This window comes from Centruroides sculpturatus, unplaced genomic scaffold (genome assembly GCF_000671375.1).
Source record: "Centruroides sculpturatus isolate CEXI.00-Female unplaced genomic scaffold, Cexi_2.0 scaffold340, whole genome shotgun sequence".
In the NCBI taxonomy this organism is placed as follows: Eukaryota; Metazoa; Arthropoda; class Arachnida; order Scorpiones; family Buthidae; genus Centruroides; species Centruroides sculpturatus.
The window spans coordinates 636,388-650,984 of record NW_019384518.1 but is presented as its reverse complement, the minus strand read 5'-3'; the positions used below and the strand labels follow the sequence as shown (position 1 = coordinate 650,984).

General features: G+C 33.4%; 1 protein-coding gene across 1 annotated transcript in view; it reads right to left on the bottom strand.

Annotated features, from left to right (window-relative positions):
• The window catches only part of LOC111622661 (ectopic P granules protein 5 homolog), a 37,190-nt gene that overhangs the window by 7,843 nt on the left and 14,750 nt on the right, over positions 1–14,597 (bottom strand). Inside the window, exons 6-8 of the mRNA XM_023365083.1 lie at positions 12,242–12,384; positions 11,355–11,544; positions 4,793–4,960 (exon numbers count right to left, since the gene is read on the bottom strand). Of these exons, the coding sequence (XP_023220851.1) occupies positions 4,793–4,960; positions 11,355–11,544; positions 12,242–12,384 (501 nt within the window). The remainder of the gene's footprint in view (positions 1–4,792; positions 4,961–11,354; positions 11,545–12,241; positions 12,385–14,597) is intronic.

The window sequence follows — 14,597 nt, the reverse complement described above, 5'->3', positions numbered from 1 at the left end:
CCAAGAATCCCTTTGGCTTTACCTCCTTATTCTTCTGGCATTTGCCTTTGCTTTTTGAAAAGCAATCAAATTGCTAGCAGTGGGGCATCTTCTGAAAATCTTCCATGCTTTCTTTTGTTCTTTAAATGCTGCCTTGCAATTCTGATTCCACCATGGTTTTGGATATCTGGTTGATGTTTTTCCCATTGTTTTTTCAGCAGCCTGAATAATACTAGAAGTGACAGCTTCAACTGCACCATTGATATCAGCAATATTCACTACTTCCTAAGAGATGTTGGCAATAGAGGAGAATGTAGGCCAATCAGCTCTCTCCAGTTTCCAGCATGGTTGACAGGCTGTTCCACAGCTTTCTCTTCCTCGATATTTTAGAAATATTGGGAAGTGGTCACTAGAGAGTGGATTACATCCAACCTCCCATGTAAATGCTGAAAACAGATTTGGACTTGCTAATGATAAATCAATGGCAGTAAACGTTCTTGTTTGAGCGTGGAAGTATGTCACTTCTCCAGTATCAAATACATACAGTTAATGATTGCCTATAAGTTGCTCAATGGCTCTGCCTTGACGATTGATGTTGGGACTGCACCACATCGGATTGTGGCCCATTGAAATCACTGAATAGAAGTCAAAGAACACACTCATAGACTGAATCTCTGATTTTTTAGTTGATTTAAAGAGGGCTGCTTTCACTCTTTATTTGTTAAGTGGGTTTTTATTGGCCTTTTTAGAACCCGCATTTCTGATTATTAACCCCGTTTTAGTTAGGGGTGGTTTTGTCTTCTTGCTCTCCTTTTCTGCCATTTGGGTAGATGGTATCAGCAAACATTTTGCATGGCGAGTGAGAGATTCATTTGGTGAGACAGAAATATCTGTTTGAACCCCACATATTTGTGGANTATCTGGTTGATGTTTTTCCCATTGTTTTTTCAGCAGCCTGAATAATACTAGAAGTGACAGCTTCAACTGCACCATTGATATCAGCAATATTCACTATTTCCTAAGAGATGTTGGCAATAGAGGAGAATGTAGGCCAATCAGCTCTCTCCAGTTTCCAGCGTGGTTGACAGGCTGTTCCACAGCTTTCTCTTCTTCGATATTTTAGAAATATTCGGAAGTGGTCACTAGAGAGTGGATTAGATCCAACCTTCCATGTAAATGCTGAAAACAGATTTGGACTTGCTAATGATAAATCAATGGCAGTAAACATTCTTGTTGGAGCGTGGAAGTATGTCACTTCTCCAGTATCAAATACATACAGTTAATGATTGCCTATAAAGGCTGTTATACACGTTACGGAAATCCTCAAAGGATGTACTTAACAGACGAAAAAAAATCGGATATAACTTTCTGGATCGAACATAGTAATTTACAAAACTTATTAAAATATTTCCAACGTATAAAGAATTATTTTTATTTAAAGGTGGATAGACAGAAAAAAAATCACGGTTATTCCTCAAAGGATTTCCGTAACGTGTATAACAGCCTTAAGTTGCTCAATGGCTCTGCCTTGACGATTTATGTTGGGACTGCACCACATCAGATTGTGGCCATTGAAATCACTGAGTAGAAGTCAAAGAACACACTCAGACTGAATCTCTGATTTGTTAGTTGATTTAAAGAGGGCTGCTTTCACTCTTTGTTTGTTAAGTGGGTTTTTATTGGCCTTTTTAGAACCCACATTTCTGATTATTACCCCTGTTTTAGTTAGGGGTGGTTTTGTCTTCTTGCTCTCCTTTTCTGCTGTTTGGGTAGATGGTATCAGCAAACATTTTGCATGGCGAGTGAGAGATTCATTTGGTGAGACAGAAATATCTGTTTGAACCCCACATATTTGTGGATTTCAAAACAGCAGCAAATGTCTTCTGTTTCACTGGTGCACTTAAACGGACCATGCAATGTGCCTCTGGGTAAGGTATATTAATCACAGTTTTCACCCGCTGAATCTCTTTCTCTCTTTGCCATACAGGGCATTTCTGGGAGTAGGCACAATGGGTATCTTTGCAGTTTACACAGCATGGAGTACTTGTACATTCAGTACTCTTGTGATATCATTTCCACACTGAGCACATGCACTTTTCCCTCAGCAAGATATTTGTGAATATCCAAACCGCTGGCATTTGAAGCAACGTAGCGGATTTGGAACATATGGTGAACAAGACAGCACAGATATCCTGCTGTAATAAAAGATGGCAATGTTGATTTGTTAAATGTCAAAATTAGGTTTTTAGTTGGTATCAACTTGCCATTTCGATAAATGGAAATGCATCAGACAGCAGCAACACCTTGATCTGAAAGGCCAATATGAATATCTGATTCATCTTCAGACATCAAATTGATCTCAGATATCACACAACATGATGAGTTTAAACTTCCATGTGGTGTGACAATGACTTCCATGTCTCTGATCATCTTTGTTGCCAAAAGTTTTGCTGACTGTTGAGGTGAGGCTGTTTCTAGAAGCAGATGTCCTGACCTCAATTTTTGTATTTTTTTTTCAGGTGTCCAACTGTAGATTCAAACAATTTCTGAATCAGAAAAGGAGAACATTTAGACAGTTCATGCTACTGGAGAAACACCTCTATCAAGTAGGCTGGCTGATGTTTTGTTGGATTGTCTGGATTTTTTTTAGAACTCATGATTATATAATAATTATTCAGCTCACAGTTCTCAGTGACCCCACCCACCATGAGGCCCAAAAAGAGGATGCTGCACATGGGAAATTCCCATAGACTGTCACATCAGGGTTTCCCAGGAGCTATACCCTCACAATGCAGTCAAGTAGAGCACATCTTGTCTAACGTGACAAAACTGTCAAGCAGGGATGTGTCTGCCCAGTCTGCATCAATCAGATGAATCCAGGCCAAGGTCAAGAATGACTCAGCGACCAGCCGATTGACTCAAATGGAGCCTGATTTGAGCCTCCCATTTATCCGAAGCAGGGGCCAAAGCAGTGTGTTGGGGACATTACGTTGCCCCTCAACTACCAGGATCCACCTTTACAGCATACGGCCACCATGCAAGGCAAACACATGGATGAGCATTCAGATACCAGGGATGGTAAAGTAGAGTTACTAAACCATCTCTGGGAGGTCCCCTCACCATGGACAGGAGCCCACATCAGGAGGCAAACTTATAGTTGGTTTAGTAATGTAATTGCAGTCCAAAATAAATGAGCTACGCTGATGACGAGCATGTAATTTAAACTCTTTTTCAACATTTAAAATACCTTCCAGACAACATTATGATATAAAATGAATAATTAATTATTCTATATGCGGAAGAATATGTAAATAAAAACCAGTTTAACCTGTCCTACGTTGATCCCAAAAATATTCATGTTGACCTGAATGGGTGATCCCGAATATTTCCGTGTTTACATCGGAATGTTTTTGATACTATATGGCGCTTTGCATCACAATTTTTATATTAAAACAAACTTTTAAAATAAAATTTTTTTCGTTTTTATATTATTCTATATATATTTTGTTTGTGAAACATAAACTAATTTTTTACAATACAGTAAACACGATTATTTTTTTTTTTTAAATTTAGGCTCAACATGGCATCACAGGCAACAAATAAAAATTTCAACGTCGAATAGGCCTATAGAAACAAGGTAATACCTTCTTATCCAACAAAACACTTAAAACTTTATAGTAATGAAACTGTTGAGTAATGTTGATTCTTTGGACTGATCAGTAATCAAGTTTAGCATCTCTATTTCCTTACAAAATACCTATGAGGTTAGTCCGGAAAGTTCACAAACTTTTAAAATTACACACCAATCAATAATTGAATCCAAATGCAGCTTGCACAGCTCTCTACCGACAAGTTTTTTGTTCTGTCTTCATTTATTGTTGTGTTTACATAAGTGAACATAGAATATGTTGATTGCATTTTGTGATTTTCTTTCCATGAGTGCAATTTAGTGAAGAGTTCCAGAATGGGCTTAGGTGTAAAAAATTTGATGAAAATCATCATCACTGAGGATGGGACATGGGTCTATGGGTACAACGTGGAAACAAAATGTCAGTCATCACAGTGGATGGGAAAATCTTCACTGCGACCCAAACAGGCACGACAAGTTCAATCAAATGTGGAGCTCTTGCTCACTGTTTTGATTGATTCTGGTGTCACTCAACAGGAATTTCTTCCAAAAGTGAAAGACAGAAAATAAGGATTACCATATGGAGCCAATGAAACATCTGACTGTTTGGAAAGAATGGCATCATGACAATGCTACCATCCACACAATACTGCTGATAACAGAGTTTTTGGCCAAGAACTCCAATACCATTTGTTCTTCAACATCGAAATTCACTAGATTAAACCCCCAGCAGGCTTCTTTTTGTTTCCCAAATAAAAATCTGCTCTCAAATGTTGCCATTTTGAACCCATTAACACCATTAAGTAAAATTTGCTAGCGGAGCTGTGCATCATCTCAAAAGAAACATTCCGGAAAGTGTTCTTTTCATGGCAAAAATGCTGAATTTGGTATATAGACTCAGGAGGAGACTACTTTGAAGGCAAAAAAACCAAATAGCTTCTAGGTAAATGTAAACAACTTCTATTTGCAAAGTTTGCAAACTTTCCGTACAGACCTTGTATTTTATAGCATTTGTACTGTTTTCTAACTTCTTGTTACTTAATTTTGTTTTTATGGAAAGAAAATTTTTGAACAACAATCTTAAAATTTTATTTTGTACTAATGATGCATCTTAAAATTGAGGATATATGATATATTACTTAATGATGTTCTAAAGAAGTCAAGTAAAATTTGAAAATTAATTACCATTGTAAAATAAACAGTCATCAAAATACGACAGCGTAATCGTATAGGCTCGAAGTAATTTATCGGCTTCTTGATTATTTTCTTTGTTCCAAGGCATTACTTTACCACGTGGCATAGTCCAAGGTTCAAATATATTATTCAGTTCTTCCCATAAGTTTACAATAACATCTGTAAATGTATGATATGAATTATTATTATTTTGAAAAAGGTTTTGTATGTAATTTATAACTCTGAATGTTTAAATGTCTAACCTCAAATTGATGTTTTAGACATTTAAACATTGCTGTAAAAATCATCATCTAAAATAATATTTGGTTCAAATTTCAACCAAATTATGTTTGTATATTTTAAAATATAATCATTTAACCCAATCTTTTAATATTAATGCCAAACTTAGGCTGTATTAATAGTAGCATTAATAAAGCCCAATTCAATCTGACAANAAAATAATATTTGGTTCAAATTTCAACCAAATTATGTTTGTATATTTTAAAATATAATCATTTAACCCAATCTTTTAATATTAATGCCAAACTTAGGCTGTATTAATAGTAGCATTAATAAAGCCCAATTCAATCTGACAATTGTTTGGCTTTAATATATATATTATTTTTTCAACTAATGCTTGGAATCTGAAAATCAGAGAATGTACAGGATCAAATAACTCTAATATTAAATATTTATTTTTGTATAAAAAATATTTTCTTTTTTATCTTTAGACTTTTCATCTGTGATACCAATTCAATAGTAACTAGCTAAAGACAAGCATAAATACTACTCTATAAAATAGATGTGAATAGATAACAAAGTACAATTCATGTGGCCCATAATGTATTGCAAAAAGCAGATCTTTTTGCTAAAACCACTCAACACTCAATCCATAAAATTTTTATTCATATTAATAAATGACATTGATTGCTATTTATTAAATATGCAACGGGTCTATAATTGCAACACTGCTGACATTAAGTGGAAGGTGCCTGTATAATCTGTTCTGAAAAGCAGATATTTTGTGGGAAAATGTTAACTGGAAGACTAATTTTTCCCATTTAAAATAATAATGTTACAATGTAAATCCAAAATTTCCAATTAATTACTGCATTACAGATGTGATTGCATACAATTTTTCTTTATTGCCACACAACTGCATGCATGCATACAGCATTACTGCATTAACATGTTCACACACCGTACTAATAAGAGCTCGACACTCATCTTTGGTAATTTCATCCCAAACTTCCTGAATTTTTTGACAAACCAGTCCACTATGGTGATCTTCCCCCACAGATTTGTTTTTATTGGAAATGATCTAGACTTCTAGATAGCCAATGCAACCCATTAATGTTGTGATTTGCAAGCCATGTCCTTGCAGCTTATGCACTTTTTCAACAGGCTGGTGAAAGTTGCCAAATTATAATTGAGTTTTGCAGTTTTTCCAGATGTGAGAAAAAGCTTCCTTAAGAGTCTGATGATATTTTTCTGAATTTGCTGTTCCATTGATAAAATGAGCCTGTCTGAGTTCAATGATGTGTGAAGGGAAGGTGGATGTACTGGTATTGTGTGAATCTGAAACATAATGTAAAGGTAAGAGCTTGGATGAGTGGGAGGTTGTTGTGTGTGTATCTTTTGATGTTTCTACAAGAGAATTTGGAACATGGAGTGAGCTTCTATGTTAGTCCCTATCTGAAAGATTGTGTTAGATCTTATGAGTGCATTAATGACAGGATTGTCTGCTTGAGAATGAAAATAGGATGTACAAGGTTACTGTGTGTTGATGTATATGTTCCAGTTGAATCCAGTGTGTTTGAAGAGAAGGACAAATTCTGAAGTGCTCTGTTGGATGTCTTGAACAAATGCAAAGCAAATGAAAGAATTATGTTGTTAGGTGATATGTAGGCATATGTAAGTGTGTAGTGGGCATTTGTGTCAGCAAGTATGGTTTTAATGGAGTGAATGACAATGGTAAGTGCCTAATTGAACTATGTGCTGTAAGGTATTTGTTCATATTCAACACGTTCTTTCCACACAAGTCAATCTACATGTATATTTGATAGAACAGAATACTGTAGCAAAAGAATATGATCAACTTTATGATATATGATGAAAGGTTGAAATGGATTGTGAAAGATGAAAGGATGTGAATTAGATATTGATCTTACTTGGTCAGGTTAGGGATACAATTCCTGAATGGCTGGTGATATAAAGACAAAAAACAATGGAAAGAAAACTTTAGAATGTGTGAAAGTAGAATGTCTGAAGGAGAGAAAATTACAATATAGAGAAAGTGTATCTGCTAAGCTAAATGAGCTGGATGTGCATGTTAGACAAAATCCTGAGAATCTGTGGGATGCTGTAAAAAAATGTAGTGTGTGTGCAAGAGATGTGTGTATGGTACTGTTAAGATGGGTAAAAAAGTGAGAGGCATTGTATGGTTGAACGAAGAAGTTGCTAAATAGTAAAGAGAAAGAAAAAAGCTACCTAAAATATTTAAATGGTGGGAATAAGGATGAGTACAGTGTAAACCATGAATGCAAGGAAATTGTGAAAAAGAGCAAAGAATGTGTTGAGTATGATACAGCAGAGAAATTGGAAGTGGCATTTAAGGATGACCAGAAAGCTTTCTGGCAGTATATGAGGAAGGTGAAAGGTAGTGATGCATATGTGGGTACAAAAAGTTTGAAAGATAAAAATGGTGATCTGTTGTGAAGGAATGTGAATGTATTGGAAAGGTGGAGAGATTATTTCAGTGAACTTTTAGGATATGCAAATGTCAACGACGAGGTGTCTAAGTGTGAGGTTAGAATGCTTGTGAATGAGAACAGTCACGGATGTGAGGAGATTAATGTACAAGAGGTGAGAAGAGCAATTGACAAGTTAAAAATGGAAAAAGCTGCAGGTGTGGATGGAGTATATGCTGAAATGTTGAAATATGATGATGTGTTGTCAGCATGTCTGACAAACCTTTTTTGCTTGTGCTGGGAGAAAGGGTGGGTGCTGAATGATTGGAGAGAAATGATTATTGTTGCCATGTATAAAAGGAAAAGTGACAGTGCAGAATGTAAGAATTATAGAGGTATAAGTCTGCTAAGTATGCTAAGAAAGGTACTTGCATGAATTCCAGTGGAGAGGATGATGAGAATTGCTAGGGAAAACATCTGGAATGCCAAGTGTGGGTTTGTGACAGGAAAGAGTTATATGGATCAAATGATTTGTTCACACCCAAGTACTTTTCAACAGAGGGTTTTTGCAACATTTGTGGATTTGGAGAAAGCATATGATCAAGTGAAAAGAGAATACTTGTGGGATGTTCTCTAAGTACGGGGTGAGTGGGAAGCTGCTTGAGGCAATAAAAGCATTGTATAAGAACAGCAGAGCATGTGTTAGAGTGGCTGAAGAAATGTCAAAGTGGTTCAATGTGACTATGGGCCTGTGACAAGGTTGTCTGATGTCTCCTTAGTTATTAAACATGTACTAGGACAAATGTGCAAGGCAGTTGCCTTGCACATTTGTCTGAGTACATGTTTAATAACTAAAGAGCAAATAAGTGTGAAAGTAAGCAATTGAACATTTCACCATCCATTATATGCTGATATACTGTTCTACTGGCTGAAAGCCAAAGTGAACTGCAGTATCTTACGTTGAATGAAAGCTGTGAAAAAATGGCATTGAGGATAAATGAAGAGAAAACAAAAGTTTTATTGTTTGAAAGAGATGGAGAAATGAATGAGTGCAAGATACAGCTAAATGGTTTGACGATATGGAGTTTGTTTACTTGGGGAGCACCTTTTAGAGGAATGGAAAAATAGACAGGGAGATTGGAAGACAAGTGAATGCTTGTATGAAAGTGGTTGGGTTTACAGGGCAATTGGTTTGTAATATGTTTCCGAAGAAGGCAAGTACGGCTGTGTACAAGTGTGTGGTCCTCCCAACTCTGTTGTATGGTCATGAGGCATAACAGCAGAGTGATTGCAGCTGAGATGAGATAGCTGAGGTGTATATGTAGTGTGACAAGGAGAGATCTGGTGAGTAACGAGAATGTGTTGTGCAGCGCACTGTGAAAGAGAATGCAATTGAACAAGTGCATCAAGGATATCTGTGTTGGTTTGGCCATGAAGAGAGAATGTCAAAAGATGAGGCGTGTAAGAATTTGTATGTGAGAAATGTGGAGGAAAGGAGAGAGTGTGGAAGATTGAGAAGAAGATGGGATGAGCAAGTGGAAGAGAGTTTGAAAGAGAAACAGATTGAGTGAAAGGTGGTGTCAAGAGTGTGTGAAAAGAGTAATGAATGTGAAAAAACAAAAAATGTATGTATGGATAGACAGAAATGGTGCAAGATTGTCAGGTATAAGTAGTGCATGATTTCAGCAGGACCTAGAGTAAAGTTTGGTGAGTGTTCCTGGTGTGTTATGCCCTGCCATATGATGTTCTTCAGAGGACTGAAGCTTGTAAGGTGTTGTGCACAGGAAAGCCACTTTATCTTGGTCAACCCTTTAGCGAATGCCATGAGAGTGTAGTTGTATAAGTGCAATGTACCAAAATCTTGAACAGTCATGTAACTCCATAATACCCTAATGCTTTCTGGAAATTTCATTGTATGATTAAAACACTCAAAAAAGAATTTGTGCTTTCTTTGGATCACTTGTTTTTGTTGCTTCTGATGCAAACTTCAAACTTGGCTTTATTGCTGTTGCACCCAATTTTGACTTTCCTTTATTTTTTCAATTTTTCATTTATGTTTAGTTAATAAGGTCTTTTCTTACCTTGAAAGTGTTGACACATAACCATAGCATTCTCATGCTGTCATATTGAACTGTTATTATATCCGATAAACTTGTAGTCAAGTTTCTGCAAATAAATCCAACAAGTGTCACTTTAGTAACTTGTTTACTAGTGGTTGCATTCTACTCAATCACCAATTCTGTAAGTGATGCTTACCAGTTTTCTTCATAATTTTGCAGAGGAACTTGAGATCAGAAGCTGCTACAATTTTAATCATCCTGGATCAATGCTATCAGAAACTGTTGATTTACTAAATTTTTAGCATTGTAGCTATCTGATGCAAGAAAGTTTACAATTACTTTTCTAATATTGCAGCTTACTGCTTTTCCAGGTGCCATTTGTTTTATGAATTTACACTTAATGAATATTGCTATTGTATAACACATGAAAATTATAAATAGAAACATTTAATTTTTAGTAGTGTCTGGGTATTTTCTGTCAATGCTGAAGGTATCCAAAGTTTCTTGTCATCTGTGATTTATTTAAAATTTAAATAATTTATATGAGAATTTGGACTTTTATTGAGTTAATTACATTTATTGACATTATAGTTCAACACAGAATAATTTTTGTAATTTTTTGTTTTATATTTTCCTATTTTTAAATTAAAATTATGCTATTAATCAAGAGATGGCCAACATATTTTTGTTTGACTTGTATTTGAATTTTCATTTTCTTCCTTTTCCAACATTATATTGAATGTGCATACTAGTAAACACATTTGAAATAAATTTATCAGATTTGTATTTGCCCAAATCCNTCTATACAATTGAGAGTAAAAATAATATATGATTTGTTCACTTTCTTGATAATTGTCATAGAACAGAATTATCATGAACAGAGTCTACAGATAAAAATTTTAATGTCAAAACAATTGAACAATAATTCTTTAAAGACAAATTTATGGACATATTACAAAATTGATGGAATTTTCATTAATATATATATGAAATACTTTTCAAGTTTGTTGAACACTAAAAAAAATGTATTAAAATTATTACTATGTCAAATAATAATAATTGTTTTTTTGTGCTTATAATGTTATTTTTTTAAGATACGATTTTTTTAAAAATCATTTTTACTTACATTTAATTACATAATCAATATTTGTACCAAATTTTATTTATTTGATGCATTTGTATTATATTTTAACAGGATAGTTTAGAAAGTGATTCAGATCTAGATTTAGAGGGTGAGGATGACGATGGATCTGATGTGAGTGATGGAGAACTTGATCTCATGACTCTTGGTGATAGAAAACCGGTGATACCTCAGCATAGCCTTCCAGATAGTGATAATGACTTTTAACACACAAATTGTTTTATAAGTTTGTATTTATTTTGTTTGAAAATTATGTTTAATTGTAAATTTACAGAAAACTATTTTTGGTTTTCAAATTGTTTATATGTTTGAATTTGAATACAAATTAAATTTCTTTGTATCTGTTGTTGTCAATTAAAGCAAAACTCCTGATGACAATCTACGAATTAGATAAAAATACACCAATATAACAGCAGTGTTAATCTGTTTCCTGTTGCAGCAGTACATGTATGTAATGACAATTTTTTAAAAAAAGTTAATTTATCTCCTCCTGCAAATTCCCTGATTTTTTTCAAATTAATAGACATATTGAATAATAAAACCATCAACAAAAAAGAGCAACAAGTAATTTTGAAGCTTGATAAATAAAACAATTATTGAGGGATATTTTTCTTTTATAGATTGTTATTTAGAGTTAAAAGTGTAGATTATGATAAAAGTTTTCAAAATAATAATAAGCTTACCATTTTCATTAATGCTCACGTGAGGATCAAAAAAAATTGAAGAAATTCTCAAATATATCAGACTGTGGCCAAGCATTGTTAATAAATTATAAACAGCAGGCAAGTAATACTTATATTTGTCGAACAAGTTGCTAATTTCACAAAGCTTTTTCTTAAAATGATTTGTAATTAATCTCAAAGTTTCAGATACCTATATTCAAATAAAGAAAACTTCATTTTGACAAAAATATTCCAGTTATCTTTATATATGCATTTATTGTGTAAATAAAATATATCACTCAACTAAATAATATCATTTTCAATGGAAATTGCATATGCTCCAAACAAAAATATTAAAATATTAGATTATTGTAAAACCCCAATTATCCAAGGCTAACCTGTAAGTGAATATACTACATAAAAGAAACTTATAAAATGATTTGTTTAAATACGTGTTATTGTTACCTTTTGTCATTAATTCCAATGTGAGAAACTACTTACATTAAAATGTAACTAGAGTATTACACATCTTTTATTCTTAACACTATTGTACATAGGCCTATTAGCTGTATAATAAATGATAAAAATTGTTGTTCTTATATATAATTAAATCCAGCAAAGTATAAAAAGAGGTTTAAAAATGCTACCCTATCTTTTATAATTGCAATTTTTAATTAAAAATAGTGGTCTCCATCTGTTTCATTAGTTTTTGGTTATTAAAAAGAGTATCAGTTCGTGTTTCCCTGGATAATCGGAGTTCTGCTGTAATAGAACTTTTATTTTGTCCTGCATACATAACTTTAAGTTATACACAAATATATTTTAAATTTTGGTTTTAAAATACAGCTTAATCCAAATTTTACAACATACTGAATTATTAATCTGTGTTTAAATTTTAAAATACTTACATCAGGAAGCTGTAAACACGATTTAGAGATGTAATTTACTATCAACTTGTTATCTATCTCCACATCCAATGACTCTAAAGGATATCCCACGGAATTCAAAAACATTAACCAAACATTTTTATGCAGTAGAAATTTATCAGTGCCTGAAAACAATTAACAATAAAATATGTAATGGATTTTACAAAAGGCATTTTCTACTATAAATTTAAAAATGTTATTAAAATGCTAAAAAGTAATAGGATATACTTAAAAACTTTTTAAAAAATTTCAGTTGGTTGTTATGTAAATATCTAAAACAGATAATTAATTGTTAAGATCCAAACTTTTTTTTATCTCTGATAAACAGGCAGTAAAGAAGGAAGAGACACTAAAGAATAACCAAATAAAAATTAATTCACTTCTCTTCAATAACTTTATTGTGTAAATGCATTTCAATTCAACAATCCTCATAATATCACAGAGTTTCTCCAGAGTGGCTAGCATATAACTGTAGATGGTGTTGATGAAAAATACAAATTTGAATCATCTGACAATTTATCATTTTTCATCAACACCATCTACAGTTATATGCCAGCCACTCTGGAGAAACTGTGATATTATGAGGATTGTTGAACTGAAATGCATTTACACAATAAAGTTATTGAAGAGAAGTGAATTAATTTTTATTTGGTTATTCTTTAGTGTCTCTTTTTGTTTTTTTTTATCGTTTTATCTTGGATAAATAGTCGGTAAAGAAGTTTGGATCTTAGGGGGCCATCCATAAATTACGTAACGGCAATTTTGGCCATTCTAGACCCCCACCCACCAGTGTAAGAAACCATAATATTTTCTTTGATCCCCTCCCCTCCCCTATCTTACGTAATATTTAGGCATGATTTTATAGAAAAATTTTAACAAAAAAAAATTTTTTTATAAAACCCTAAAAACTTTAGGTTCAAAATAATTAATTAACATGTACTATTATTTATAAAAGACTTTATGTGAATAAATTTAAAAATATAATGAATTCAAATGAACAATTTATTTTAAGAACTTTATTTTTTAATTATTAACAATTGATTTATTATTATTATTATCATCGTCATAATATTCACTTTTATATTAATTTTAATTTTCACAAAAAACTTTGACAGATCGACAACTAGTGCACGTGTAAACAGAAACGTTGTACAAAATAAAACAAAAGAGAATAGAAACCACATTCCATTGCCATATTAATTACATTTTGGATCTTGGATAAGGTCAATAAAATAAACTACATGCTGCTAAAATGTGATAGGTGCACCTGGGGAATAAATCAAAGCTTCTAAAACTCTATATAATAGGACAATACAACTAATGCTACTTTACGCAGCCTCTAGCTGGGGTCATGCAACTAGTAAAAATTCAGTAGCAAGTAAATTACTCTCTCTTCAAAGACAGTTTGCCATCAGAATTTCAAAGTGCTGCAGAATTGTTTCTACTAATGCCTCTGATACTAGCAGAGTTTCTTTTGTACTATGTATTGTAAGAAAAGGTTCTAAACTACTACATCAAGGCTCAACAACAGTCTCTACTCCTATCTACAGCTGTTTATATGCTACCACATTGCAATTACCCTACTAAATGTGATCACCACCCTGTAAACAAGGTGATGATCACATTTAGTGTAAACAGGGTACATTCGGTGTCCTCTGCTTCCTCCATGAATAACCATGCAGACATTAATATCTATACAGATGGGTCTAAAAGCTCCCTTCATGTTGGCTCAAGTATCTATCTTCCTCCAAACTCACATATTTTGCCCAAAATATGTTAAAAGGTACAGATACTTCCCACATACCTCCATCTATCAAACTGAAGATGATGCTGACTACCAAGCTGTTCAGTGGTCCACTTCGCTACCAAACAAAACTTTGTCTATCAACATTTACAGTGATTCTCAGTCTGTCCTAGAAGCTCTATTAAATCCCAATTGCAATAGCAATAAAATGACATATATCCTACACCATATTAAAAATCCAACTCAACTCANGGTTGTTATGTAAATATCTAAAACAGATAATTAATTGTTAAGATCCAAACTTTTTTTATCTCTGATAAACAGGCAGTAAAGAAGGAAGAGACACTAAAGAATAACCAAATAAAAATTAATTCACTTCTCTTCAATAACTTTATTGTGTAAATGCATTTCAATTCAACAATCCTCATAATATCACAGAGTTTCTCCAGAGTGGCATATAACTGTAGATGGTGTTGATGAAAAATACAAATTTGAATCATCTGACAATTTGTCATTTTTCATCAACACCATCTACAGTTATATGCCACTCTGGAGAAACTCTGATATTATGAGGATTGTTGAATTGAAATGCAT